The sequence below is a fragment of the Primulina eburnea genome, chromosome 18, assembly GCF_022965805.1.
Source record: "Primulina eburnea isolate SZY01 chromosome 18, ASM2296580v1, whole genome shotgun sequence".
Taxonomy (NCBI): Eukaryota; Viridiplantae; Streptophyta; class Magnoliopsida; order Lamiales; family Gesneriaceae; genus Primulina; species Primulina eburnea.
The window spans coordinates 2,283,281-2,310,348 of record NC_133118.1 but is presented as its reverse complement, the minus strand read 5'-3'; the positions used below and the strand labels follow the sequence as shown (position 1 = coordinate 2,310,348).

At 35.7% G+C, this 27,068-nt stretch overlaps 3 protein-coding genes across 11 annotated transcripts; 2 read left to right on the top strand and 1 right to left on the bottom strand.

The window, feature by feature from the left end:
* Window positions 1-5,205: 5,205 nt before the first annotated feature.
* LOC140819023 (PHD finger protein EHD3) lies at window positions 5,206-11,923 on the top strand. 8 transcript variants are annotated; one of them, XM_073179018.1, is made up of 8 exons: window positions 5,206-5,309; window positions 5,476-5,815; window positions 7,878-8,081; window positions 8,360-8,692; window positions 9,405-9,494; window positions 9,613-9,657; window positions 9,812-9,856; window positions 10,511-11,923. In XM_073179018.1, exons 2-8 carry the CDS (start codon window positions 5,579-5,581, stop codon window positions 11,375-11,377), a joined length of 1,821 nt encoding a protein of 606 aa, XP_073035119.1. In that variant the 5' UTR covers window positions 5,206-5,309; window positions 5,476-5,578; the 3' UTR covers window positions 11,378-11,923. The 8 variants fall into 8 exon arrangements, with proteins under 8 accessions (XP_073035119.1, XP_073035118.1, XP_073035122.1 ...); XM_073179017.1 differs by having other exon boundaries at window positions 5,461-5,815; XM_073179021.1 differs by having other exon boundaries at window positions 5,213-5,309; window positions 5,638-5,815.
* A 275-nt stretch (window positions 11,924-12,198) lies between these two features.
* On the bottom strand, window positions 12,199-15,148 carry LOC140820102 (uncharacterized). Of its 2 annotated transcripts, none has more exons than XM_073180423.1 (5): window positions 14,877-15,148; window positions 13,880-14,018; window positions 13,390-13,421; window positions 12,678-12,764; window positions 12,199-12,511 (listed from the first exon to the last, which is right to left on the bottom strand). In XM_073180423.1, exons 1-5 carry the CDS (start codon window positions 15,096-15,098, stop codon window positions 12,383-12,385), a joined length of 609 nt encoding a protein of 202 aa, XP_073036524.1. In that variant the 5' UTR covers window positions 15,099-15,148; the 3' UTR covers window positions 12,199-12,382. The 2 variants fall into 2 exon arrangements, with proteins under 2 accessions (XP_073036524.1, XP_073036525.1); XM_073180424.1 differs by having other exon boundaries at window positions 12,199-12,508.
* Window positions 15,149-16,416: 1,268 nt separating this feature from the next.
* Window positions 16,417-25,011, top strand: LOC140820330 (PLASTID TRANSCRIPTIONALLY ACTIVE protein 6, chloroplastic). Its single transcript, XM_073180678.1, is given in 7 exon segments — window positions 16,417-16,981; window positions 22,558-22,611; window positions 22,613-22,627; window positions 22,726-22,830; window positions 23,500-23,619; window positions 24,185-24,274; window positions 24,366-25,011. Coding segments are annotated over 7 exon segments (999 nt in total). The 5' UTR covers window positions 16,417-16,483; the 3' UTR covers window positions 24,483-25,011.
* The last annotated feature ends 2,057 nt before the right edge of the window (window positions 25,012-27,068 follow it).

Genomic DNA, 27,068 nt, shown 5'->3' with positions numbered 1-27,068 from the left:
GGTTAATATCGAGGAATTATCAACTACCATGTTTGATTCAATGAGACTTATATGTGTATAATGCAATCCAGTAGGGAGCATTGATAGTTTTTCAATCACATATTTCTTTCCTGATTTATATGTGATAAGACACATATATTTCTCATTCCCTTCATTCATTGTTTGAGTATCATACCCATGGGAATATATATCATTAAAACTCAACAAATTTCTTTTCGATTGTGGTGAATATAAAGCATCATTGATCAAAAATTTTGTACCATTAGATAACAAAAATTGTGCTTTACCACATCCTTTAATCAAGTCTACAGGACCTGATATTGTGTTCTCCGTTGTTTTTGTTGGTTTTAGTTCCAAGAAATATCTTTTATCTCGGAGGATAGTGTGCGTTGTACCACTATCGGGTATGCAAACTTCAGCTTTGCTCATAGCATTTTCCATATTTAAACTTCAAAAAAATATGCAATGAAATAAAATTACTGACAATACATATATAAATATAACACATATCATAATTGTACAATAAAACATTATTATATGAATATATGAAAAACAAATTATTGTACATTTATATTCTACCACTATATTGTTCATTTTCAAAAAAATCATTGAGAAAATCTGCAGCATCAAAATTGTTCATTTCTATCCCACCAACATGTTGATCATTTCCAGAGAAATCATTCATAAAATCACCAGCATCAAGATGAGTTGAATCACTCAAACGGTCACTGCGTTCAGTGAAGTTGGTCTCCTTTTCTTTCCCCTTTAATGATTCTTTATAAAGTTTACAAAGGTGCTCAGGGGCTCGACAAACTTTGGACCAATGTCCTGGAGTACCACATCTGTAACAAGAACTTTCATATCTTTTTGAGTGATTCTCATTAACACTTGTATTCTCATGATGTCTTTTCTGTGGATGGTTTGGGACGCTCTTTTGAGATGAGTTATAACTATCTCTATTATTTTCAAAACCACGGCCGCGTCCACGACCACGACCAATTCCACGTCCACGTCCACGTCCACGTCCACGTCCACGTCCACGACCTCGACCTCGACCTCGACCAAAACCTTGTCTTTGAAATTGATTTTGGTTTCCAGGTATAAATTCATTTTTACTTACAGCATTTACTTCTGGAAATGCTGTTGATCCAGTGGTTCGGGACTGATGATTTCTCATTAATAGCTCGTTGTTCTTTTCCGCCACAAGAAGACAGGCGATGAGCTCAGAATATCTCGCAAATCCACGTACTCTATATTGTTGCTGTAGAGTAATATTTGATGCATGAAATGTGGAAAATGTTTTTTCAAGCATCTCAGATTCTGTGACCTCATGTCCACAAAATTTTAATTGCGAGATTATTCTATACATCGCCGAATTGTAATCACTGACTTTTTTAAAATCTTGGAATCTCAGTGTGTTCCATTCATCCCGGGCGGTCGGAAGTATAACTTCCCTTATATGTTCAAATCTTTCTTTTAATCCCTTCCACAAAGCCATGGGATTTTTTTTCAGTCAGATATTCACATTTCAATCCATCGTCGAGATGTCGACGCAAAAATATCATGGCTCTTGCCTTTTCTTGTGACGTGCATATGCCATTTTCTTTAATGGTCTCGCTTAGACCCAATGACTCAAGATGCATTTCTACATCTAGAGTCCATGGCATATAATTCTTTCCCGTGATGTCGAGCGCAATAAATTCAAGCTTTGTTAAATTTGACATGGTGGTACTAAAAAAAATTACGATGCATTTTATTAGTTAATAAATATTGCAATACAAAGTAACGGATAAACAACAAGTACAAGTATTTGTAAAAATAAAGAAAACGCACGAGGAAGATATTCTCCGATAAATACAAGACTCGTGAGTATGATAACCAAAATAATTAAAAATATCCTTGAGAAAGTCATCTTCTTTTTTCTTCGAAAAATTTGATGATGAATAATTTTTAGAGAAGAAGAGAAAGTTGGAATGATTGAATGTGTTTGTGAGATGATATTTATAGGGCAAAAACTAGCCGTTTGTTACCGTTTATGACCGTTGGTGTACAAAAAATAAATGTATGTATTTGTATAATTTTATGGTAATAATATGATGTATATAATATTAGACATGTTTAAATAATTATGTATATCATATCATAATATTATAATGAGTGTCATAATTTATTTTGTTTAAAAACCTTATAGGCTTTTATACTTGTCGTATCCCTTACCGGGAGTGTGGGATGTCGTCTTAACATCCTCCCAGGATTTATAACAAGTTTATGAAAAATTTATTTTTATTATTTCTAATAATAACATTTTATTGTATATTAAATAAATACACAATAAATAAATAACAGTAAAATAAATATTATTACTTTTGTTACCTTTTTCTTCTGTTTGGAGCTTGGAATAGTATGTAGGACTTTTAGAGCTTCGTGCTGATAACGTGTTGTGAAAAAGTAAAAATTTATGGTAAAAAGTAAAAATCTCAAACTCTCAAAATTTACCAAACTACACACTTTATAATATTTTTCTCTCTACTCAATTGTGATTTTCTTCACAAATGAGAGATCTATTTATAGAGTTTCATTACACATAATCCAAAAATAAAATACATCATTACCTACATCATCACACACAAATTTCTAACTTTACAACTCTTATTTTCAACATTCAAATATTCAACTATTACTTTTCCATATTAAAATATATTATTTCAACACATATAAGTTTGAGGGGGTTAAAAAATGAGGATTTGAGGGTATTTATGTAAAATAAATTAAAGATTCACTAAATTAATTGAAAATTAGTTAGTAAAGAGGATATATTTTTAGAGCGAGTCTCATGTAAGACCCTCTCACAGATTTTAATCTGTGAAACGGGTTAACCTTACCAATATTCACAATAAAAAGTAATACTCTTAGCATAAAAAGTAATATTTTTTCATGGATGACCCAAATAAGAGATCCGTCTCACAAATACGACCCGTGAGACACTGAGACCGTCTCACATAAGTTTTTGTCATATTTTTAATGATTATAAAACTCTGGTGAAACGGTCTTACTGGTCAATTTTTTGAGACGTATATTCTATTTGGGTCACCCATGAAAAAATATTATTTTAATGTTCATATTTACAATAAAAATAATAATATTTTTGACATGAAATATAATATGTTTTTCATTAATGGCTCAAATAAGAAATATGTCTCACAAAATTAACTCATGAGAGCATCTCAGATTAGTTTTTGTGTTTGAGAATTTAGATAATTGAATTACCATCATTTCTATAATTTTAATTTTTGGTGTAAATAAGTTTGAATCTTTTTTTTAATATAATGTTGTGATTGAAAGTGGTGTTTATTTGATTAACTTATATTTATTGTATAGTAATATGTTTAAATGTATTAAGGAAAAAACAGACAAACTTTGCCATCCCCATCCCCATATTATTCATACTAGCGATTGAAGCATTTGCGATGCATTTAGGGATGGCTAGGGATGACAATGGGCCGGGCCGGGGACGGGTTTGCCATCCCGATCCTCATCTCCGAATTTCATCCACATCTCTATGCCCGCCCCGCCCCGCCCCAATCCCCTCTTTTTCGGGTTCGGTGAATCCCCAAATCTTAAACTTCGGAGGTCAACTTTTCATCTTCGCTCTCATCCCCGTTTCAAAAATATTATTAATATGACAAAACGATGACGGATGCGGATATTTTCTCAAACCAAAACTTATTATTATCTATTATTTTTAGAGATAATATTAATATTAATATCAATATGAATTATTATTATTAATTTTTTTAAACTAATATTATTATTATATTATTAATATTATAATACTATTATTTTATTATTGATATTATTTTCGGTGCGGGTTCGGAGATTTTAGGGATGTGGATAGTAATCCTATACCCACACCGAACTATATCGGGGATTTAAAAAATTCTCCGAACTTATAACATAATAAATTTAAACATATTTAAATAAGAAATTTAGGAAGATAAAAAATAAAGAAATATATGGAATAGAAAAAGGTTGATACGTGATTCCTATAATTTACAAATTAGAGTAATTTTGATTTCGAATTCTTTACACTTTAACAATATAGATAAATTAAAAAGAACTTTTACATAATAGAAATGTAACTTGACATTGAGTAGGTCTCATGTGAGACCTGTGAGACGGATCAACCCTATCCATATTCACAATAAAAAGTAATACTCATAGCATAAAAAGTAATATTTTTTCATAGATGACCCGAATAAGAGATCCGTCTCATAAATAAGACCCGTAAGACCGTCTCACACAAGTTTTTGCCTTTGACATTGATATTGTGTTGATGGATCAACTTAATTAGTAATTAAAATTTCTCTATACTCAATCTACTATTTGCTATTATTTAATATTTAGTGTACGCTTTAAATTACATATTTATATCCGATAAATTTATTTGAATGATGTAATCTTCAAATCGTAATGTCGGTGTCGTGGTGAAGGTGCGAGGCGGGGTTTGCCTACAATGAATTTTGAATTTGGTGAATAATTTGGATACATTTTCATCTTTGACGAAGTTGAACCCATCCACGAGGAGAAAGAGGCAATGGAAATGCCAAACGAAGTTGGTGGGCATTTTTAGACATCGTCGTCTGCCAGAGCAAACAACATGACGACGGATTGTGAAAAACAAAGAAAGTTTGAGATCAATTCGAAATTGAAATAATCCAAACATGAACGAATTTTTTATCCTGTGTGAAATTTGAAAAACCAGATAATTCTGATAAAATGGATGGTACCGAAACTTTGAAAAATATTTGGTGAAGAATATTTGTGAGACATATCTCTTATTTGGGTCCTCCATGAAAAAATATTACTTTTTATGCTAAGAATATTACTTTTTATTGTGAATATGGGTAGAGTTAACCCGTCTCACAGATTAAGATCCGTAAACGGTCTCACATGAGACCCACTCAAGAAATAATTATCAAATTTTTTTTTCAAAGTTTTAAATTTTATTATAATCTATAAATTTTTTACATAAAAATTATTTAAAAATGAAAATTTTAATGAAGAGAGGATTATGTTTGGTTATAAAAACCGACTCGTGTCAGTATGTGTAGAATCACAACGGAATTACGACACCTGGGTTCTCCGGTTACCGGTCAATAAAACTGAAAAAGGCCGTGAAAAGTAGCGAAAAAATTGTATTTTCCCACACACAGTTCGAAAAGTCCCTCTCATTTTCAAAATTTAACGCGCATCCTATCTAGGGTTCCAAATTTTAACGTGTCTGAATTCTCGTGCTCTCTCCATCTCCTGTAAGTTCCTCCCTCGCTAGATAAGTTTTTAAATTCGTGTTTTATGCTTGAATTGTGGTTTTTTTGAAGTAGTTTTGTTCAAGTTGGAATTCAACTGCTTCGTTTTGGGTGGGTTATAGTTTATGCCCTTAATTGGCTGTGTTGTGTCAAGTTGAGAAATTGACAGGAAACTCGAGTTTGTTGGATGTCATGAGGGTGGATTTGTGGCCACAAGACCCCAGTTCTCGAGCTGAATCGTTAATTTGGTTGTTGTTAAGTGAAGTATAAGCATGATTGATATAGTGAGAGAAATAATTGATTGTGGGGACGATACTGTTTTTAAGAGTAGGGTAATGGTGCCGAAGATTGTTTCTGAGAAAGCAAATGGCGTTGCTACCATGGATGTTGAAACTGGCTCATCGGTTTTGGTAGATGATAGTATGATTACTTACAAGAGGCGAAAGCATACCGACATTCATGAGGGTGGGAAGATTTGGAGTGGTTCTACTAGTCACTTCATCCATAAGGTGTGAATATTTCTATTTATTTGAGTTTTACAGTCCTCTGACTTTTGTTATTTATGTAGCCTTTTCTGCCTGTACTAGAAGTTAAATTTTGAAAGACACTTCTTGTGGTCGTAATTTTTGCTCTTACATTTCAGTTGTCTATTTAAGAATTATTTTCAACGATTTTTGGCACTGAATAACGCCAGCAATAATGTGTGATGCATGAATAATTTATGGTTTGGACGATTCTTTTGAAAAGGCCGGGTACACTACATTAATTAAATTTTTTATTTTCTCTTTTCCACATTTCCATTTGTTTCATACACCACCATCTTTGGATTCAATAGCTTCAACTTAGATAGAAAAGTTGCTTAAAAATGAAAATTGCTTGTGCTGCTAATTACTGGGATGTTTCAATCTTTTAATGCCAGGAAGATTTTCTTTCAATGCTGTCATCTCAAAATGTTTGTGTCTGGCTGTCTTTTTGACAATTTTGTTTAGAGAATTGAAATTTTTTTATGAAGATTTCAGCATTAATGTCAGTGCAAGAAAGATGGCTGGGTGAATTTTTGTCTAATTTACTCCCCATTTTAGTTTTTGTTTCTTGAGACAATAACTATGTTAGCATTTTCATATGGTGAAGAGAGATGTGATAAATATGAAAAATTCTTTTCATGGTTTATGCTGTTGCTCTCCTGCTGTAATTCTTGAATGCAAATCAACTTTTAGAGATTGATGTGTATTTGGGTATTTTAACCTCATGATCTGGTGAAAGAAAGATGGCTGAAATGCATGTTCTAATGTATGAAATCCCTGCTAACTTAAAGCACCCAAGAAAGTAGTGATGTTTGCTGTATTGCACTACCATTTAGTCTAATTCTTGTAACTGGTAAATGGTGAGTTAACTATTGATTTAGTTTGAAAAGACATTATAATTTCACCTTTTCGCGGAGCAATACATTGTTCCTTACACAAGTTAATTTTTTTTCTAAAATTGGTAATAGACTAATGGTGAGTAAATTTTATGCTCGAGTTTGAATGTGGCAAGTTCCTCAACTTGTTTTGTTAAGCAGACATCATTTGGCAGCCCATAATGTCACGTGCAGCTTGTCACATGCTCAGGCTATGGATCTGGATATGGTGGTTAACTGCAAAATAGTTCAGATCGGACATCTATTTTTATTTTTTTGCTTGGGGGTTTTCCTTCGCTTCTGCCATTTTTATTATCATAAGCCTGTAATTTGTCATATATATGAAGTGCAACTGGTAATTGATTGTCGTTTTATTGAAGATGCTTAAATATATTCTCAAGAAGCTGTATATGATGTAGATGCTGAAAACTTGAATTCTTTTTAGCTCCTTCAAAATTAAACATGTTTTTGCGCTCATGATAAAAAAAAGTCGTGAAGGATATACTTTTGTGATTTCATGTTGGAAGAGATATAAACTGGTCAATAATGTCTTTGTTTAATTGTTTTTCGACATGTTATTAATTAAATTATCATCATAAGCCCGTTTTCATGTGTGTAAAGTGCAACTGGTAATTGATTGCCGTTTTATTGAAGATTCTATATCTTTATGAGTAAACAGCTTGAATGACAAATTACTTGGAAATAAGCATTTCTTCTTGATGTCTTTACATCTATTCTCTCCCTATCTACTTGATTTTTTTCCCTTTCTGTACCTTGTACAATTTTTTCTATTTGCATGCGTTTTTCCTGAATTCATGTGACAGCCACATGCTAGAATTCTAGAATAAACATAAAAGGCTTGAAGTACAGAAAATGTCATGGTTCTTTATCTTTGGGCTCAATTGTGAGCGAACAATGCTCATTCAACAGTTAACTACATGCTTGGGGTTGTAATTCAATTGTGTCTTGAACTATAGTTCGTTCCATGTTGAATGTGGGTTACTCCATGAGGCATCAATTTTGTTTAGTTTGACTTATTCATTTTTGTGAGAATGTGATGTTACAAATTTTTTTGATGCTTCTGCATGTTTTTGGTTTTCTGAGAGCGAATATTCTTATTTTTGATCTATCTGCCGTGTTTATTCTGAGTGTTCTTCATTTGATTTTTGCAGTCAATGAATCATATATTAGATCAAATTGGCTGTTTTCAGAAGCATTCGTGTGAAAATGCTTCCAATAATTGCTCACTCAAGCACCCAAGAGATATTATTCTACAGCAAATATATCAGTCATTAGAGGGTGAAGATGGTTTGAGAAGTTGCATCCACGACGCTATTGTGTTTCATCCAGAAATTGATAGCAGATCTGATGTTAAGGTACTTACGTATATTCAGTATTTTGGAAACTATTCTTTTAATTGTATGTAGTTATGTCATATTGACAAAATGCATTTGTGATTTGGAAGAGAATCGTGGATTACTGGATTGGATATTTTCAACTGTTTATGATCTTTTCAAGTTGCATTGCATTCTGGTCACTGAATTGCGTACTTCTATACCACCGGCTTCAAACTGCAGAAATATGCTGGAGATGGAAGCTAGTTTATCCATTCTGTAATAAAGATCTAAACTAACAATTACGGTTTTCCATGCAGAAATCTGCAGTATATTGTGAAAACGGGGAGAAATACACCTTTAAGATTGGTTCAATTTGTGATGGTCTCCACAAGGAATCCCATACAAGTCGAATTATGTCATCCAATGGATCGGTAAATGCATTGAATCATCACTCGGTCACTGAGCTCTGCCGGTCCACACTTTCCGAAATTATCGAGTCAGAAAAATTTTCACAATTATGCAGTTTACTGCTTGAAAATTTTCAAGGAATGAAGACTGAGAAGTTACTTGATTTGAGTCACATAAACTCAAGAATGAAGGAGAAAGCATATGAGAGTTCACCTGTATTATTTCATTCGGATATCCAACAGGTTTTCTTCTGAAAGTTAGTGACTATGTAACTGCAATGAATGTTTATATCTTGACTTCTAACAATGAACTTTGCATAAAGAATAGCTGATATTTTACTTGTGCCTAGGATGGCTATCTTTGTTAAACTCTTTCACTCCTTGTGTGCGAGTGTCTGGGAGAAACTGGGTGTATACCTGACTCTTGAGAAAATATTTCTACTGACTGTTACAAACTTTTTTGTTTGATTTTGACAATTTTAGTTGAGAGGGTATCCTAGAGATAGCCACTGACCGTTACAAAATTTTTAGTTTGATTTTTACAATTTTAGTTGAGAAGGTATCCTAGAGATAGGTGTTGAATTTCCCTGACCTTATTGTGGATTTTTTATTTTTTCTTTGTTAATGCCAATACCCATCCAAACTCAGTTCTTGGTGGGGAAGGATGATATCTTGTGCTTTGAAAGTTAAGTGTTTTTGCATTTCTTTTATGATGGGTTGTTCCAATGGCGACAAGTAATACTATAATGGCTCTATAGGTAAAGGCTGGTTTCCTATATTAAAATGGAAGATTTATGAAAGATCAATTTTCAATCAAAACTTATTATTTCTTGGTTCATATGAAAAGTCTGCGTGCATTATTTATATATATGGCATGCCCAATTGTGGACTTGATATTACTTAGTCTGACTAATATGCTTTAGTTCTCTGTTACGAGTGCGACTTCATTTTGTAGGTATGGACAAGGCTTCAAAATGTCGGCACAAATATAGTTGCCCTTGCAAAGTGCCTTTCAGAAAAAACAATGGCATCTTTTCAAGAACGGGTTGGTTGAGTTGGCTTGAATATGCTTTGTTTTATGCATGTTTGTCTTTTCAATCTCTTAATTTTACTTTCCTGCTTCTTTGACGTCCTTTTTTAACTTATATATTTCATTTTCTCAGGCTGGCAGTTCAGAACTCAACATTTTTGAGGATGGCAGACATGAGGTATTATTCCTTTTTTTTTGGGATGGTTTTTTCTTTTTTGTTTTATTACCTTTTTCCTCCTAATGTAATTGAAGTTGAGAGAGGAGCACTCTTACTTTACTATCCCTGCATATTTAACATCCTTTGTTTGACTTGTAATTTTTCATTTTCTCAGGCTGGGAGTTCAGCACACAACATTTCCGAGGGTGGCAGACCTGAGGTAGTTGTTTTTTTCTTTTTATTTTTTAATGATTTTTTTCCTGTTCTTCTAATGCCTTTTCTTTTCAATAGAACTCAACGTGACAGAGGAACACTCTTCTTTACTGATCCCACGTTAATGTTAATTTATTTCGTTCATATGATTTTCTGTTTATATTACCAAACAATAGTGAATTACAAAATATGATGGTTGTGGTGAATGGTACTTTTCCATCATAAAAGTTGAATATTCTGTATGCCAGTATATATTCTAGAGCATTTCGTTGTGTTAGTTCAGTGACTGGCGATTGTTTGCCTAGAAAATTCAGTTTTTTACAACATGGAGAATTTCTCTAATTTTTCATTGTTTCATACTCTTGTTTTTTCTTATTGTTTCTACGCTGCCAAGCAGTCCCGATGAAGATTTTTTTGGGTTGTGTTTGCAAAAGGTATTATGAGAAATATACATAGAGTTTTACCTGTATTGCTTGTTTATTTTGATTCTGTAGTTGAGATGACTTGACATCATGATGGATATTAAAATCCTTGTTAAAGAAATGGTGTTCAAACTAAAGTTGTGAAATATAACTGGTTTAAAAATTATGGGAAACTGCTATGTTCTTGATATTTGGATGGTTGCCGAAGTGCATTATGTTCCAATTTTTTATTCTGACAGCACCTTGCTCAAGAATATGACACACACACTAAGCAGTGGCGAACAGTGGCCCATGCTCTTGATGAAGTTCATACCTGCAGGCGCTGTGGGGAGAAGGCCGATGGAAGAAATGGTCTAGTTTGTGATTCATGTGAGGAGATATATCATATCTGCTGTGTCGAGCCTGCTGTTAGAGAAATTCCCGTTAAAAGTTGGTATTGTGCCAACTGTACTTCAAAGGGAATAGAATCTCTACATGACAACTGCGTAGTCTGTGAGAGGCTCAACGCTTCATTTGATGGCAACGAAGAGGACGAGTTTCTGTATGAGGAAACACCAGAGGAATTGGAAGAAAGTTCAACTGAAATATTTGCAAATGAAAGGAGTAAACGGATTACACAGTGCAAGGTGTGTAGAACTGTGATCAAAAGAGTAGAGGATTACAGGATATGTGGCAACCCCTTCTGTCCTCACAAGTTTTACCACACAAAATGCTTGACAAGCAAGCAGTTGATCTCTTACGGTCACTGCTGGTATTGCCCTTCTTGTCTGTGTAGAACTTGCTTCACTGATCGAGATGATGATAAGATTGTTCTTTGTGATGGGTGTGATCATGCATATCATACGTACTGCATGAACCCACCTCGCTCCGACATACCCAGAGGAAAATGGTTCTGCAGAAAATGCGATGCTGGAATTCAGCGTGTCCGCAAAGCTAAAAAATTACATCAGAACCTGCAAAATAACTTGAAGAAGAGAGCCTTGGATGGAAAAATAAAGGTAGACAAGACTTCCCAGAAATCTGGTGGTGTAGATATGCTTCTAAATGCAGCTCAAACTCTGAATAACGAGGAGAATCTGGGGGCAATGGGGTTGAAAGCTAAATGAGCACATGAAACTAGGGCGTGTTTTTTGGGCTGACAGAAGTTTCATAATGTAGTTGAAGTGTACACATGTGTCATACCTGCATCATTTGAGCAACTTTAACATTTTTGCGGATTGGTAGATGGACTGGCTTCGGCTACAAATTCTGGTGTAGATTTGATCCTGTTTTTCTCCATGTGCGACGATTACTGGCAAGCTGTGTCATAACGAGGTACTGTGAGATTGATTTAGGTGTGGTACTTTGTGGTGCGTGCTCCTTTTCTGAATATGGTGCAGGGTTTTCAATTTCATCTAGTTGTAAAACGACACATTTTCTTGAGCATTCCTTTACTTTGAGGATCATTATCTCCTTTGCATTGATTGGTAGTTTGATGCTCACGTGATTTTTGCAAAAGGAGGGGCGTCAAATGGAAATCTTTCTTCATTGTAAGTTTGCATTTGAAAGTTAACCTGCTTCAAAGACAACAATTTTTTTAGCTCGTTTTTGTTTAGATGTCACTGAATTCTTCAAGGTTGTATTTGTATTAATTATTGGAATTTTTGAGAATATGGATTTGAAATCTAAATGTTTGAAAAATTAATGAATTAAGAAAGTTGTAAGCACATTGAAGAAATAAAAATTTTAAAATACTTGACAATATTTACCCAAACCCAAGTGATGGATTTGAGTTGGGAGTTTGAATTTCATATATTTCAAATCATTCAATCAAATAAGAAGTCCAATTGATAATTCAATTTGTATAGTTACAGCTTAATTCGAAAACAGTGAGAGTTTTCCAAAAGAGTAAATTGTTTGATTAACGAATTTTTGACGAGGAAAGGGGAGCGAGAATAACTTGATTATTTTCCCAATTTTAAAAAGAAAATAAGAAAAAGAAGAATCCATTGATTATCATCATGGTTTTCTAACAAAATGTCACTGCAATCTATACTCCTCAAATTCATCTACACCACTCTAAATTGACAACCCCGTTTCAACAACCGGGAGTAGTCGAGGAAAAAGATCATTTAGCCTTGATCTCCAATAAGAAAACGACTTTCGTGCGAACTCAAACCCGTTGAGTGAAGCTGTTTTCTTCTCTTTACTAGATGTAATGCAGTCTTCCTATCATCCTTAGCATCCTCGAAATCAGGCTGCTTAAGAAATGAATGTTACAACACATAAAACAGCATTCAAGTTAACCATTCTTCGTGATTTTTCGAAGGGATCAGTTCTTCATATTCAAAACAGCAAGGATCTTGATGTGCATCAATGGCCATGGAAAGAAAGCCCAAAAACTTCACTAAAATCTTCATGTCATACCTTAATAGCTAATGCTTTGTCAAAGCTTTCAATGGCAGAATCGGGCTCCCCAAAGTTTAATTGCGCTCTCCCAACAGTAATCCATGCCTATGCATAATATATAGGATAAACAACTCAGTATATATGATAGATGCATGTACAAACACACAGCAGATATAACATTTCAGCTAATTATCATCCTGGAGGAAAGGTCATCGAAGATCCAACTTCAAAACATTAGAAAGCTAGTGAAACTATCAAGTATATATTTGTTAAAATAAACGTGATGATATGAATGATATTCAACCATTGTGTAGACTGAACAATAATAGTTCAAGAAATGAGTAATTCATCGACAGAGCTTTTTTCTCAAGCTCGACGGCGTATTCCACAGTTGATTACAGAATGTGCAAGAAGATAGTTTTGAGGTTGGTTGACAGAGAGATTAGTGATGTGTGGTCTGCAATATTTTAATTGAAACCTAAACTTTTGGATGCAATCTTAATAGTGTTTTCCATGCATACAGGAGGATTTAATTTGAGTAGTACGCATTTGAAGGTAAACTGAAGTTGAAATATTATCAATGTGATGTCTGTCTCCTCAAAGCCAAATTTTTTTGTTTTTTTACGAAAAATCATCAAGAAGAAGGAATACCAATGGAAAGTTCGAAATTTTGTCAGCGCCAACAACTTCAGTAAAAAGAAAAAAAAAGAGGCAGATTCAAATAGTGTACCTCAGCCCATGTTGGTTCCAATTCAGCAGCTCCTGTTATCGGAGGACAAATCACTAGTTAAAAGGCATGGACTTGTCTAGATTTATTCCAAGTTGATGTAACCAATTCCAAATCTCATTATAGTTTATCTCAAACAGCAAATGGTGTTCACACGAATTGAACCCCCATTAAATTTGTAACATGACTAGTATTCTTTGCTTCAATAGTGAAGAGTGCTGGGAAAAGATCAATTATCTACTTGGATTGAGTCTCACATATAGTTTGAGAATGTCTAAATCTCATTGAGAGATTGGGCTTTTGTGTAATGTTAATATGATCAATGTCTTGTTCAGCCTTTTGTCGCGAGTGCATCACTAGTTCACTTATTGTAATTAAAAGCTTTCAATTATTTAATAAAATATCGTTTATTATATATATAGAAAAAGTAGTGTGACTTGTAGTTGAATGAAAATGAGAACGATAGAAGTAGAAGGGAGAAAAAGGGACATACGAGCTGCAGCCTTCAAAGCATTCCACGCATCTCCCAGTTCAAGTAGAACCTGAGCTTTCTGTTCATGTAAAACCGCACGACCCGGCATCAAAGTAATTGCAGTCTCCCACTTAGAAAGAGCTTCGCGATATTTTCCTTCCTGTATAACAACAAAGGGGACAAATTTTGATCCAATGATAATGTAACAAGGCGATATCTAAATAGGCGAGGAATCAAAACTGTGCTGTGTAAGAATAAACATGAATAAACACACAATATCTTGTCTATGTCAGACACAGAGATGCAAAATTTCTTCGAAGAGAACTGCTCTTAGCGAGAAACAAGTCCACCAGTCATCATTCAACCACAAGAAATTGCACAGCAGCTTCTAGGTAAAGATGTGCAACAGTTCAGCTCGATTGGTTTTGGCTTATGATATGATATGACAGCTAATCAACACTTGAATCAAAACATTACCCTGTAAGATAATGTACAACAAAGCTTAATAATTTCTAATTATTAGCAATATCAAGCACCTCTTTCAAGTACTTAGACCAAACAATTTCGGTGCCACCGGATATTATTTGACAGGAAAATTTGGTTTCACCCAGCTGGTTACTGACAATTTGCCAAACTAACTGAATATGATTTCCAGGCATCGTAATCAGTTTAACGGAGGCAAAATTTGAAAACATCCGAACTCAAGAATACTAACAAGAACTGTGATAGGTGACTGCAGCTTTTGAATTCTTTTGTAGACAATACTCCAGTTGAAATATATTTTAACATGACAGCAGACTTCAAGCACAAGCCTGCTCATTCAATTCAGAATCAAAACAGATCAAATAACCATTTCAAATTCAAATATTTCTCAGTTCCCACACACACAATCACTCCAACAAACAGAAATCCCCCGCACACTGCATCAAACAACAAATCCCAAATCAAAACACAGCACAACAGAAATCGAAACACGCAAAACCCATATGCCCAAAAGCAACCAAAACAAAAAGATCACCTCAGCAAGCTTATTTCCTTGAGCTTCAAATTCTTGCGCAGTATTCTTCGTTTTTTCACCACCACCATCGCCGTGGTTTCGAGAATCTTCGGGTTCTTCCAGAGGTTCAGCTGCAGCACTCGTATCAGTATCGGAAGTAGCGTAATCAAAGGGAAGATTTGGGTTGAGAATTTTCCGTTTTCTTGCAGAGTTGCTCTGAGTATTCTTCCATGTCATCTTCATCTTCTTGTGTGAATCTATACTGCTCGAGCATTCCAATTCTCCATTTTCCATTTTTTTTTGCTTATATTTATATTTTAATATTTAAAATTAAATAAAGGGACATATATATTATTTTTTACTGAATGAAATTAAATGAAAATTGTTACAAAAATAAATTATTTTTTAGGAATTTAATATACGATTAATTTAATTAATTAACTTATTTTAAGGCCAATTGGTAGTATATAATTTTTTTCTAGCAAAAGAGAAAAAAACTATTGACATTTTTGCATTAGCCTATTTGTCAATTATAATTGATTTAAAAATAAGTTTAATATTGGCTCAAGAGAAAAAACAAGTTAAAGTCCAAGCATTGGATATTATATTATTATATTTAATAAGTTTCTTGTCTAATTTCGTAAATAAAGCTTGAAGTAATTTTTTTTAGAATTATGAATAAATTATTACACAATAATATGTTTTTGATAAGTTTGTTGTTAAACAGTCGTGTAAACTTATATTGTGAGACATGTCGACGATTATATAGTGAAAAATTATATTTTTGATATAAAAAATAATATTTTTTTATGGTTTGATCGAATAGAAAACTTATATCACAAAAATTAATATGTAAACTATCTATCTATATATATATATATATATATATATATATATATATTTTTTTTTTTTGTTATCCTGTACACCTATCGTTCACATCTTTATGAGCACCGATGAGGTGTCACTCACCTATTGGATGCGCAATTTTTCTATATTTCATCACATTCAATTGATGGATGACACATCATCAGTGCTCATAAATGTGTGCAGAATATCAAAAACGTACATATATATATATATATATTTATTTATATATATACATATATCATATGAGACGATATCACAGATCTATAACTTTGACTTGTGAAATGGATCAGTCGAGTCATATTTATAATAAATGTAATATTTTTGACATAAAAATCAAATATGAGTTTTTAAAATATATAAATTATTACCATTTTTAATGTTTAATTTTTTATATATTTTTTATTAGACGGTTTTGTTGATTTATATTTGCGACATAGAGTGATGGATGAGTCTATATTAATAGAGCGAGTCTTATGTGAGATCGTTTCATGGATCTTAATATGTGTGACGGGTCAACCTTACCTATATTCACAATAAAAAGTAATACTCTTAGCATAAAAAATAATATTTTTTTATGGATAACTAAAATAAGAAATCCGCCTCACGAATATGATCCGTGAGATCGTCTCATATAACTTTTTGTCATATTAATATGGTAAAATATTGAAATAACATGGATGAATTATGTGCTTTTAAACGTCACACTATATCTTGACAGAGAAAATCTAATCCACCCAAACTTGCTGTCGCTCTCAAGCACCATGAGCGCCGCCGCTCTCCTCCTTTTATCGCCTACACTGCCGTCGTATAACCGCACGGTCTTTGCTGCACCACCCTCGTGGCGCTTAATTGCACTTAATTCCACCAGGCTCCGGAAATTTAACTCTATAAGGCTTGAATTCGTATCTTCCAGACCAGACTTCCGAGCTTGGGCTGACGACGGAGATGCCGACGGTGGAGGCCCGGACGACTACGACATGGATGAGGACGAGGTGGATGAGGTTGACAATAAGAAGGATTTTGATATTGATTACGACACCGCATCTACCCTGGGTGCCGGCATGGCGGGACATGGCGGAGATGATGACATCGCAATGGTGGATAGCAAGAGTTTCGTGTTTACCCAGGGTTGGGACTCGGATAAAATAGTCGATTACCGGATTAATGAAGACGAGTTCCACAAAATCTGTCTGTTGGACTGTGACTTCTTCATTAGAAAGCCTCCTGATCCTGATAATGATGTGTATGACTTTAGAGAGGTATAATGCACTCGAGTTTTGTATGATGTGCTGATAAATCGCAGGTTGATTTGATTCGAATGCTTATTTTTGGACTTGTTAAGGAGTTCTCTAATTGTGCTGGCGTAGGTAAAAATCTGGATCTTGCTTGCTTCATGCCTCTTGGCTACTTATTTTTTGTTTGAACTGTGATTTTGCAAGATCTTTCGAGAATTATGGCTGTAAAATAGAAACTTTTATCCAAGAGCATTAGTTTCCATGAATGAAAGTGGAATTTTCTCAATATGTGGCGTGGTCAAGGTTGATTTTTAAGTATGTACCTGATCCTCATGATGGATTTATTTCATCAAAAGAATGCCAATGTTTAGGTAGAGTAATAAAATCGAATTAACAGAAGGAAGTCTGATACAACTAGAGAAGAACTTCAAAGCAAGAGAAATAGAAGAATGAGTAGCATTCCAGCAAAGTTGGTGGATTATGTAGTTGGAAATAAATAAGTGATAGTTAAATAAGAAATGTACATGAATACGTGTAAGTAATAGAATAATGTAAGAGTAAAAGAGAGTTGGTTACTTGACAGGAAAGTATAAATAGGGGTGTGAAGCACATAAACCGATAATAAGGTGCTAGGAGGTTGGCTGCCTCGAACAAGCTTAATCCTATCAAGGTGCTCTCGTTGAGTTTGCGGTCACGACAGACGGAACACAGCAAGCAAAAATCGATGAAATTCTCACCAAGTTAGCTACAACACAGGACAATCAAGCATCTAGCATCGATTTGCTCACAATTCGATGAAGGATGTGTCAATTGGATTGCAAACACTAGATGCAAAGGTGGATCAGTACATTCGTCGGGATACACCCCATGTGACGGAGTAGTCACTCCAGTCACCGGTGAAATTACAAACCGAGCAGCACGGTTCTGTGAACTTTTCTGATGGCAATTCACCACTGCGATCCATGCGATTAGAGGTTCTGTGTTTCTCTGGCGCCAATCATTCGGCGTGGATTTCTCGAATTCAGAGGTATTTTGACTTGTATAATACCCCTCAGATGCCCAGCGTTTGGTCATTGCCTCTTTTCATTTGGATGGGGATGCACTCGATTCGTACGATTGGATGCATAAAAATCAATTAGTGGACACTTGGTCCGCGTTTTTAGTTGCTGTTGAGAAACGTTTTGGACCTTCTGAATTTGAGGATTCCTTTGGAAAGTTGTGCAAGTTAGTACAATCTGGTTCACTAGCGGACTATCAGTACCTGTTTGAGCAATTGTCTAACAAGAGTTTGGGAATTTCGGACATGTTTTGATTAGTTGTTTCGTTTCGGGTTTACGACATGATTTACGCAAGGAGGTGCATGTGTATAAACATCAGACTTTGGTTCAGGCTATGGGGTTAGCACATCTATTCGAGGATAAGATCATGGAGGTTAAGTCTCAGTGGCAAGTGGGGAGTGAATGTTCCAAACAGGAGAGATTTTTGCACAACTCTAAGGCCTCGACTCTTCCGCCATTGTTACCTACCCCTTCATTAATTGCTGCAATAGGGGGTGCTTGAGCAAAACCACCATTGTTCATTAAGAAGCTATCCCTGGCGGATGGCCGCCCGAAGGGACAAGGGCCTCTGTTATAATTGTGATGAAAAATACTCGTTTAGACATCGGTGTCAAGGAATATGATGAATTGGAGGAATCAATTTTGGTAGAGGTGGAAGAACCACCAGATACTACTGTTGTTATACCTGAGATTAGCCTCCATGCAATGGCCGGATAAGTTTCTCCTCGGACATTGCGTTTTCGAGGTCAGATTTGTATTCTTTGTGTCCAGAATTTTGTGGATGGAGGGAGCACACACAATTTTATACAAGAAGGGTTGCGAGTTTCTTGACCCATACTTTATTCCCCAAATTTCAAGGTTTTGGTAGGGAATGGTTAAACTCTTACGTTTAATGGCTACTGTCCTGGGGTCCAAAATCTTGAAGACTTTTCTCATTGATTTTTATGTCCTCCAACTTCAAGGGGCAAAAGTGGTATTGGGCAGTCCAATGGTTAGAGTTGCTGGGCAGAATTACGGTGGGTTATAAGGATTGTATATGGAGTTTTTGAGGGACAATAGGATGGTGCGGTTGCAAGGGGAACAATTGTTGCAATGGCAACAAGTTCAATTCACTCAACTCCGCCGTTTGTCAAATACGGAGGCTATTTCTAGTTGTTTCCAGTTGTTTTCTTTAGTGCGGAGATGACCTCTATTGTTGAGGTACTTCCTCAGTCTCAAGAGCTTTCTCTCTTGCTTGACTTGTTCAGAGATGTATTTTATGAACCAAAAGCACTACCCCTCTTTCCGAATGCATTGATCACCACATCCATATTATCCCAAATTCTAATCTTGTCAATGTTAAACCATACCGTTATCCACATTCTCAAAAGACTAAGATTGAAGAATTAGTGTCAGAAATGCTTTTGTCACGGGTCTTTCATCCCGGTCATAACCCTTTTTCCTCGCGGGTCCTTTTAGTAAAAAAGAAAGATGAAACGTGGCGTTTTTGTGTCGACTATAGAGCCTTAAACCAAGTTACTATTAGGACTGTTTCTCTATTCCAACCATATATGAACTTCACGGGGCCTCTATTTTTTCCAAAATCGATTTGCGTTCCGGTTATCACCGAATCAGGGTTCATCCCCGAGATGTTCATAAGACTGCCTTTCGCGCTTATGAGGGCCATTACGAATTTGTCGTAATGCCTTTCGGCCTTACCAATGCACCCTCAATATTTCAAGCCTCGATGAACTCTCTGTTCCAGCCGTTTCTTCGTAAATTTGTCATCGTCTTTTTCGATGATATTCTGGTTTTCAGCAAGACTATTATTGACCACCTACCCACTTAAACTTGGTGTTGTCTCTCGTTCTTTGCCAAGCGCTCTAAATTTTCTTTTGCCCAATCTTCTATTAATTACTTGGGCCATATCGTTTCTGTTAAAGGAGTCAAACCAGACCCTAACATAATCGTGGCCATTCAACATTGGCCTACCCAACCACCTCGAAGGCTCTTCATGGTTTTTTGGGATTAACAGGGTTTTATATGCGGTTTGTTGAAGGATATGCACATATTGCTTAGTTTCTCACTGATCTTTTGAAAAAAGATCAGTTCTCTTGGTCTCCAACGGCCCAAACATCTTTTGATAATCTCAAGCTCGCCTTAACTCAAACTCCAATTCTTGCTCTGCCAGATTTTTCTGTTCCCTTCCAGCTTCAAACTGATGCTTCAGGAAGTGGGATCGGGGCTGTACCTATTTCAGCATAACCATCCCATTGCTTATTTTAGTAAAAAGCTTTCTCAGCGAATGGCTAGAGCCTCTACCTATGTTCGAGAACTGTTTGCAGTCACGCAAGCTGTTTCCAAATGTCGTCAATATCTCCTCGGCCACCATTTTACCATTCTCACCGATCATCAAAGCTTGCGTGACATCCTTAACCAAGCAATCCACACACCGGAGCAACAAAAATATTTGATCAAGCTTTTGGGCTTTGATTTCCAATACAAACCGGGCAAAACTAATATTGTTGCGGATGCCTTGTCTCATGAGTTTGGAGACACCCGACCCACTGATTCTTCCTTGCCATCACTTCCCTTCTAATATGTCTTACTTCCGAAATTCGCTCTGAAGTTTTGCTGGATCCCTTCTATACTGCTTTACTCAAGAAATCCTCTAATTCTGACCCACACTCCTCCCTTTACCAATGCTGTGATGGGTTGGTTTACAGACACCAGCACATTTGCCTTAACCCCAGCTCACCCCTCAAAACAAAGTGCTTTTCGAGTTCCATAATACTCCTTTGGCAGGTCATGCAAGTGTTAAAAAGCCTCCGTCCAGATTGGGCCGTACGATTTACTGGGAGAATATGGATAAAGATGTCCGGGCTTATGTTACCCACTACCATATATGCCAACAAGTCAAATATAATCCTTCTAAGCCACAAGGATTATTGCAGCCCCTACCAATTCCATGTAATATTTGGGAGGATGTCTCAATGGACTTTATTACGGGCTTGCCAAGTTCGAATGGTTTCTCGGTTATTTTAGTGTTCGTGGATCGCTTGTCTAAATATGACCACTTTGGGCCTTTGCTTGAGGGCTTTACAGCCTTGCAGGTGGCTTTGCTTTTTACAGATATTGTTGTTAAACATCATTCTTTTCCTTAGACTATTGTGTCGGATCGGTATCTGGTTTTTTAAGCCGTTTTTGGCCAGAGGTATTTCGGAATAGTGGCACCTCTTTACATATGTCCAGTGCCTATCACCCGTAATCCGATGGTCAAACAGAAGTTTTGAATAGATGTCTTGAGCAGTACTTGCAGGGTTTTGTATCAGAACAGCCGCATCAGTGGGTGAAGTATTTAGTTTTGGCCGAGCTTTGCCATAATACGAGTTATCATTCTGACGATTCATATGTCTCCCTTTGAAGTGGTTTTTGGTAAACCTCCACCTCCTTTTCCTTCGTGTATTGCGAGGTTTTCGGATATTAAAGCGGTGGGTCAGTGGTTGGTTGATTGAGATGAGATGTCGCATTCTGTCCTTGCCAATTTACAGATGGCCCAAGCCCGAATGAAAGCTTCTGCATACAGTCATCACCGAGAGGTTTGTTTTGAGGTGGGACAGTGGTGCTATACTTGTTTACAACCTCACCGGCAGATTTCGGTGTCTGGGAAAAAGTTCGCTAAGCTTAGTAAACGTTTTTATGGTCCATTTAAAATCATGTAGAAGATTGTCCCTGTTGCATATAAGCTTGAACTTCCGGAGCACTGTAAAATTCATGCTGTTTTTCATGTTTCTGTTCTGAAGCTTTGCCCCAATCCAGAGCAAGTAACCATACTGTCTCTTCCACCCTTGGCTGAGGACAATCAACCGGTGGTGACACCTTTGGTTGTCGTGGGGTCTCGCACAACCAAGAGGGGTTCTGTCGAAGTTGTGCAGATTTTAGTGCAATGGGAGGGTCTGCCAAATGGAGGAGACTTCATGCGAAGTTATGGTGGTGTTTGTCAAGCTCTATCCTACTTTTCACCTTGAGGACAAGGTGCTGCTTCACTAGGAACGTGATGATACAACTAGAGAAGAACTTCAAAGCAAGAGAAATAGAAGAATGAGGAGCATTCCAGCAAAGTTGGTGGATTATGTAGATGCGAATAAATAAGTGTGAGTTAAATAAGAAATGTGCACTGAGTACGTGTGAGTAATAGAATAATGAAGAGGAAAAAGAGAGTTGGTTACTTGACAAGAAAGGTATAAATAGGGGTGTGAAGCACATAAACCGATGAGAAGGTGTAGTGATAAAAACAGTTTCTCGCTGAACTGCTTTTCTCTACTCTCTACTCCCCATTCTTGGAGGTGCCAGCCTCGAACAAGCTTAATCCTATCAAACTAATTCTTTGGAACATTGATACTTCTTCCATGATTTTGCACTAGGCTAGTGATATGATTACCTTCATAGTTTTATTTTTGTTTGGGTTTAATTCTTATTGTTCTGTCTTATTTTGAGTTGGTACAACCACATTGAATCCACCCTTTTCGACTGTTAACTATAATATTTTTTGGTCATGTATAGATGTATGTTACTCCACCAGACACAGATGTATACGCTATCCCTAAGGTTTTTGCAGCCAATGCCTCAAAAGGTATCTAATTTTTTTTTAAATATGCAGTCTTGTTTGGCCTAATTCAAGTGTTGCGCTGTGGTAATTTTTCTTGACTTATTTACAACCATGGCATGCAGTACATTCGATGTGCACAGAGTGATTATGGATGCTATAATGTAACAGAGCCACCTGTTGATGCACTCAGAGATCCCTTGTATAAATCTGAGAAGGAAGTTCTCAAGGTCTGAGCACAACATCATATTTTCAGTCTTTTATGTCTTTAAGTAAAACATTCAATTCGCTATTCAAGTACTAAAATTTTAATGTACCTATGTCGTGGTAACATAATCTATCCACAATATGTAGTTTTAATTTCAAATGGTGTTGGGTAGGATCCGGACTAATTATGTATTTAGTGCTGTCTGCATATCCTTTGCACTTCTTCTGAAGTTGATGGTGATCATGCTACTTTTTAAATTTTCTTTTCTTGTTAAGTTTGATGGGCTTTTAAAATGGCAACAAAGTGCGTAACATGCCATTGGTAAGTAAATATAACAAAGTTTGTGGACGTCGCTGGTTTACAAAATCGTGGTTCTTAGCTCATGTTTGGTGTCTTGCATTGAGCACACATTCTTTTAATCGTACTTTAGTAGGTGCTCTCCTTTGTCTGACATGTTATTAGTTAGTAAGTTTAACAAAGTTTATGGACATTACTGATTTATGAAATCATGGCTTGGTGCCATCCATTGAGGATATGCAGTCTTATAGTCGGCTTTTTATCAGTCGCTCCTTTGTTTTGTGCATGTCCACAATCCTGACATTCATCGATATGTCCACTCTTAAGTGGAAATATTAGTGGTCTGCATTGAATCTTGTCTTCCTGGCATAGCACGAATCATGTTCTTTTGCAGGTTTTCTTGGTGAAACACTATAGGAACCGCCGGTTGGGTGATCCTGAATTTGTACTGGATTTTGAGGAGATCTATGTTATTGATTCTAAAACCAAATCAATCACCAGGGCAAGAGTTGTGGTAGGCTAGTTATCTTTAAATGCTCTCTCTTTTCTTTCTGTTTGAAGTGATGTTATTAAGACACTTGGCTCCTTTAAAAAGGACCTTCAAATTTACTGTGCCTTCTGAATTGTTAGGTTCTGTTTCATTGTGAAAATTCTGAAATGATTAAAATACATAATACGAATCATCAAGAGGTTCAATGGTCTCTCCTGATGATTTCAGTAGCGTATACGATAGTTGTGTGCTATAAATTATTTGGTCCAAATTATTCTCGTTTATGCTGTTATTTCAGTTAAACAGATTAAAAGAGGAACATTAAATTTTTTTAATAATTTTAAATAATAGTGGATGAAAAATTAAATTTAAATTTTAACTTCATCTAAAAGACCAGAAGTATTCATTTTGGTAACTTGAATTGGTGAACAGGCCAAAATGACCAATCCTTGGTGATACACCAAATAACCTCTCAAAGTCTCTTGCTTAATATATAGTGTAATCAATCTACGGACACCCCAATATATATCTCCCATTTTATTGTAGCAGCAATTTAAACGCTTGATATGATACCATTATCTTTCTTCAGGTGACAGTTCCAGAAGGAAGAGATCGAGATAGAAAGAATGACTTGTTGGTCGTTCGAGACAACGGGAACTCCTTTAAAATAATTCGATCGGTCACTATTCGAAACTGATACAACTTGTTACCTGGCTCTTCCATGTTTCTTTTCTAAATTAACTGACAGATATCCGTTTCTTAATTTGTAGGAGGATAGGGACGATCCAACGACAGTGATAGAGAAGGAAGAGTGGTCTAAAACCAGGGAAGATATGGAAAAACATCTCAGAAAGCTAAGAGACTTCAGCGTTTCAAACTGGTTTTAATCAGATGACAGTGAGTGATAGAAAAAAGTGCTGAAGCTTGAAGCTGGTTCTCCAAGACACGCAGGATGATGGATGTTTATTGTTCCCTCGTTTCTTGATAAAAGATGCACATTCTTTGCACCTCAAGGCTGGGTATGTTCATATTCAGAAACGTCATGTCAGGAAAATGCTGACAACTTAATTGTTCAAGTATGCACCTTGATCGCGTTGTGGATGAAGCCTTCGGTTTTATTAGCATAGAGTGTTTTACACCCATCAGTAAGCACAGAAATACTTGTTCACTGAAAGTGATGATCTCCTCATAGAGACAGTACGAAGATGAATGATCTCAGAATGTTGTAGTTTGTTTGATATTATACATTCTTCGTTCATAGCAAGACGATAGATCGTGGGTGGTCTGAGAATACATTCTTGTAATGAAAGGGGTTGCTGGAAGAAAAGACACGGTTTGATGAACATGTGATATTGCAGTTTCTGCATAAATGTACCTTTACAGTTTCATATATTAGTATTGTTGATGTTGTGTTTATCCAGTTATGTTGAGAAAGTTGTTATAATTGTGAATATTTCCACTGGTTTATATACGGATTAATACATACACTATCTTACGAAATCTCGAGATTGTTGAAAATCTCACTCTTCGTATTTTCAACTTTTGAACACATATTCTTGAAAACAGTACGGAGAAGGGTGTGTGTTCGAAATTTAAAAATATAAAGATATATGTTCAAGATTTGAAAATACAAGAAGTCAATAGATATTTTGTAATGAGAGTTTTTAGTAATATCAAGATTTTACAGAGTTGGTTTATTTAGCTTTTTTATATAACACAAAAACTCCAACAGTCTCATGAGTCTGAATTTTGCTTCGACTTGACTCGTAAAAAATATTAATTTTTCTCAAGTCGTAAAAAATATTAATTTTTCTGTTAAAAATATTAGTTTTCATCGTAGTTATAAGTCGTATCGACTCGCTTCGTAAATATAAATTTATGAAATCATCTAACAATATCTACTGTGTATATATATGTGATTGATTTTATTATTATTATTATATATGAGATCAAGCACGGGATTTGGATGGCGGGGTCAAGCAACAGCTTCGAGTTGATGCAGATGACTGAGTCTGATTGTCTCATGGAAGGACAGAACGAAGGTGGCGAATGAAATGGCAAGCATACAAGGGAATTGTCCATGGCGGTGTTGATTCTGAAACAATCTTGGTTGCTGAGGTTTCATTACTTTCGTTGTTTCTGATTTTTGCAAATGTTGTTTTTCTTGTCATGATCCTACTCATCTTTGCCATTGTGTAGAACAAAAGTCCAGTGGTTCTCATACATCAAAGACCTGGAGAGATGTGAGGAGTTCGTTCAGAAACTTTACTATTTTCATGTGAAATATCTGGAAGGTATGCATCCATTCTCGTGTTCTTTTCTTGTTATCTATGAACTTTGTTGCTCATCTTTTGTCAATATTCTTTGCGTTTCCACAGGAAGTTTGGAAGGTAAATGTGTTATTTACAAAAACATTTTTTACTGCTAAAAGCCAATATGCACTTCCCTTCCCCCTTTTCTCCCTCTCCTGCCAAACTTATACAAGTATAAAACCAGAATTTTTATTGCAATCACTATGTATATTGATGTTCAAAAGACTTAAAAGTATGAGTTTCTTCGCAGAATTTGCACTGGTAACTCTCAACAGATGTGGATAGTGAAACGAACCTTAACCATCCCCACTGATTAATTATAACTTAATATAAGTAATCTGTATAGAGAAGGTGTTGCTTGCCATCTTTCTTGCGCAGTTGTACCTAACAACTTAAATGGAATAGCTATTTAGTTTTGAAATTTCATGAAGCTTGTGGAGTTTATCATGTCAAGGTATTCGTTAAACCCATAATCAATCATTTGTACTCGAAATTTAGAGTTTGTCTGACAGTCATAGTTTCTTCTTTTTCCATTCCATTATTATAAGAGTTGGCTACAGATTGTTTGAAAGTGAACTTGGATGAGCAGCCACCTATAGGGGACATTCTTAGGGGGTTAAAGGACTTGATGCTGCGTTCTGCACCGAACAAACTATACAGAAGCTCTCTTCTTGATTCTCTCGGACCAGTCTTTCATTTATCTTTTTACTTTTTCCTTTCAAAATATCATGTAACGATTATTTTGTCTTCTAGATATTTGTTATGGACCCAGATGCATTAGGCCAAATACAGTAAGCCCAATACCTGCAGTAACAAGCCCAGGGACTGAAGCAACCAATAAACAAGGGCCCAAGATTATCAACGTATATTCTAGAAGAAGGAAGGGAGAAACCCGTGAGAGAATTGTATAAAAAGAGACGGAAGAAATAGATAGGGGTATTCAGTTATAAACTAAGAGAGAGAGTGAGATTCCCTAACAGCTTGTTAGTGGAGAGAGTTGTAACCGGAAGTGGTTATTTCAATTTTATATCCTATTTTGTATTCTCTTAATCGGTCGCCTAACAATTGGTCCGACCTGCCGGATCCGTGGAAGCCGAGGAATACATGGCCAGCACACGCTCTGAAGCAAAGATGGATAGCATGGAAAAATCGCTGGTGGGA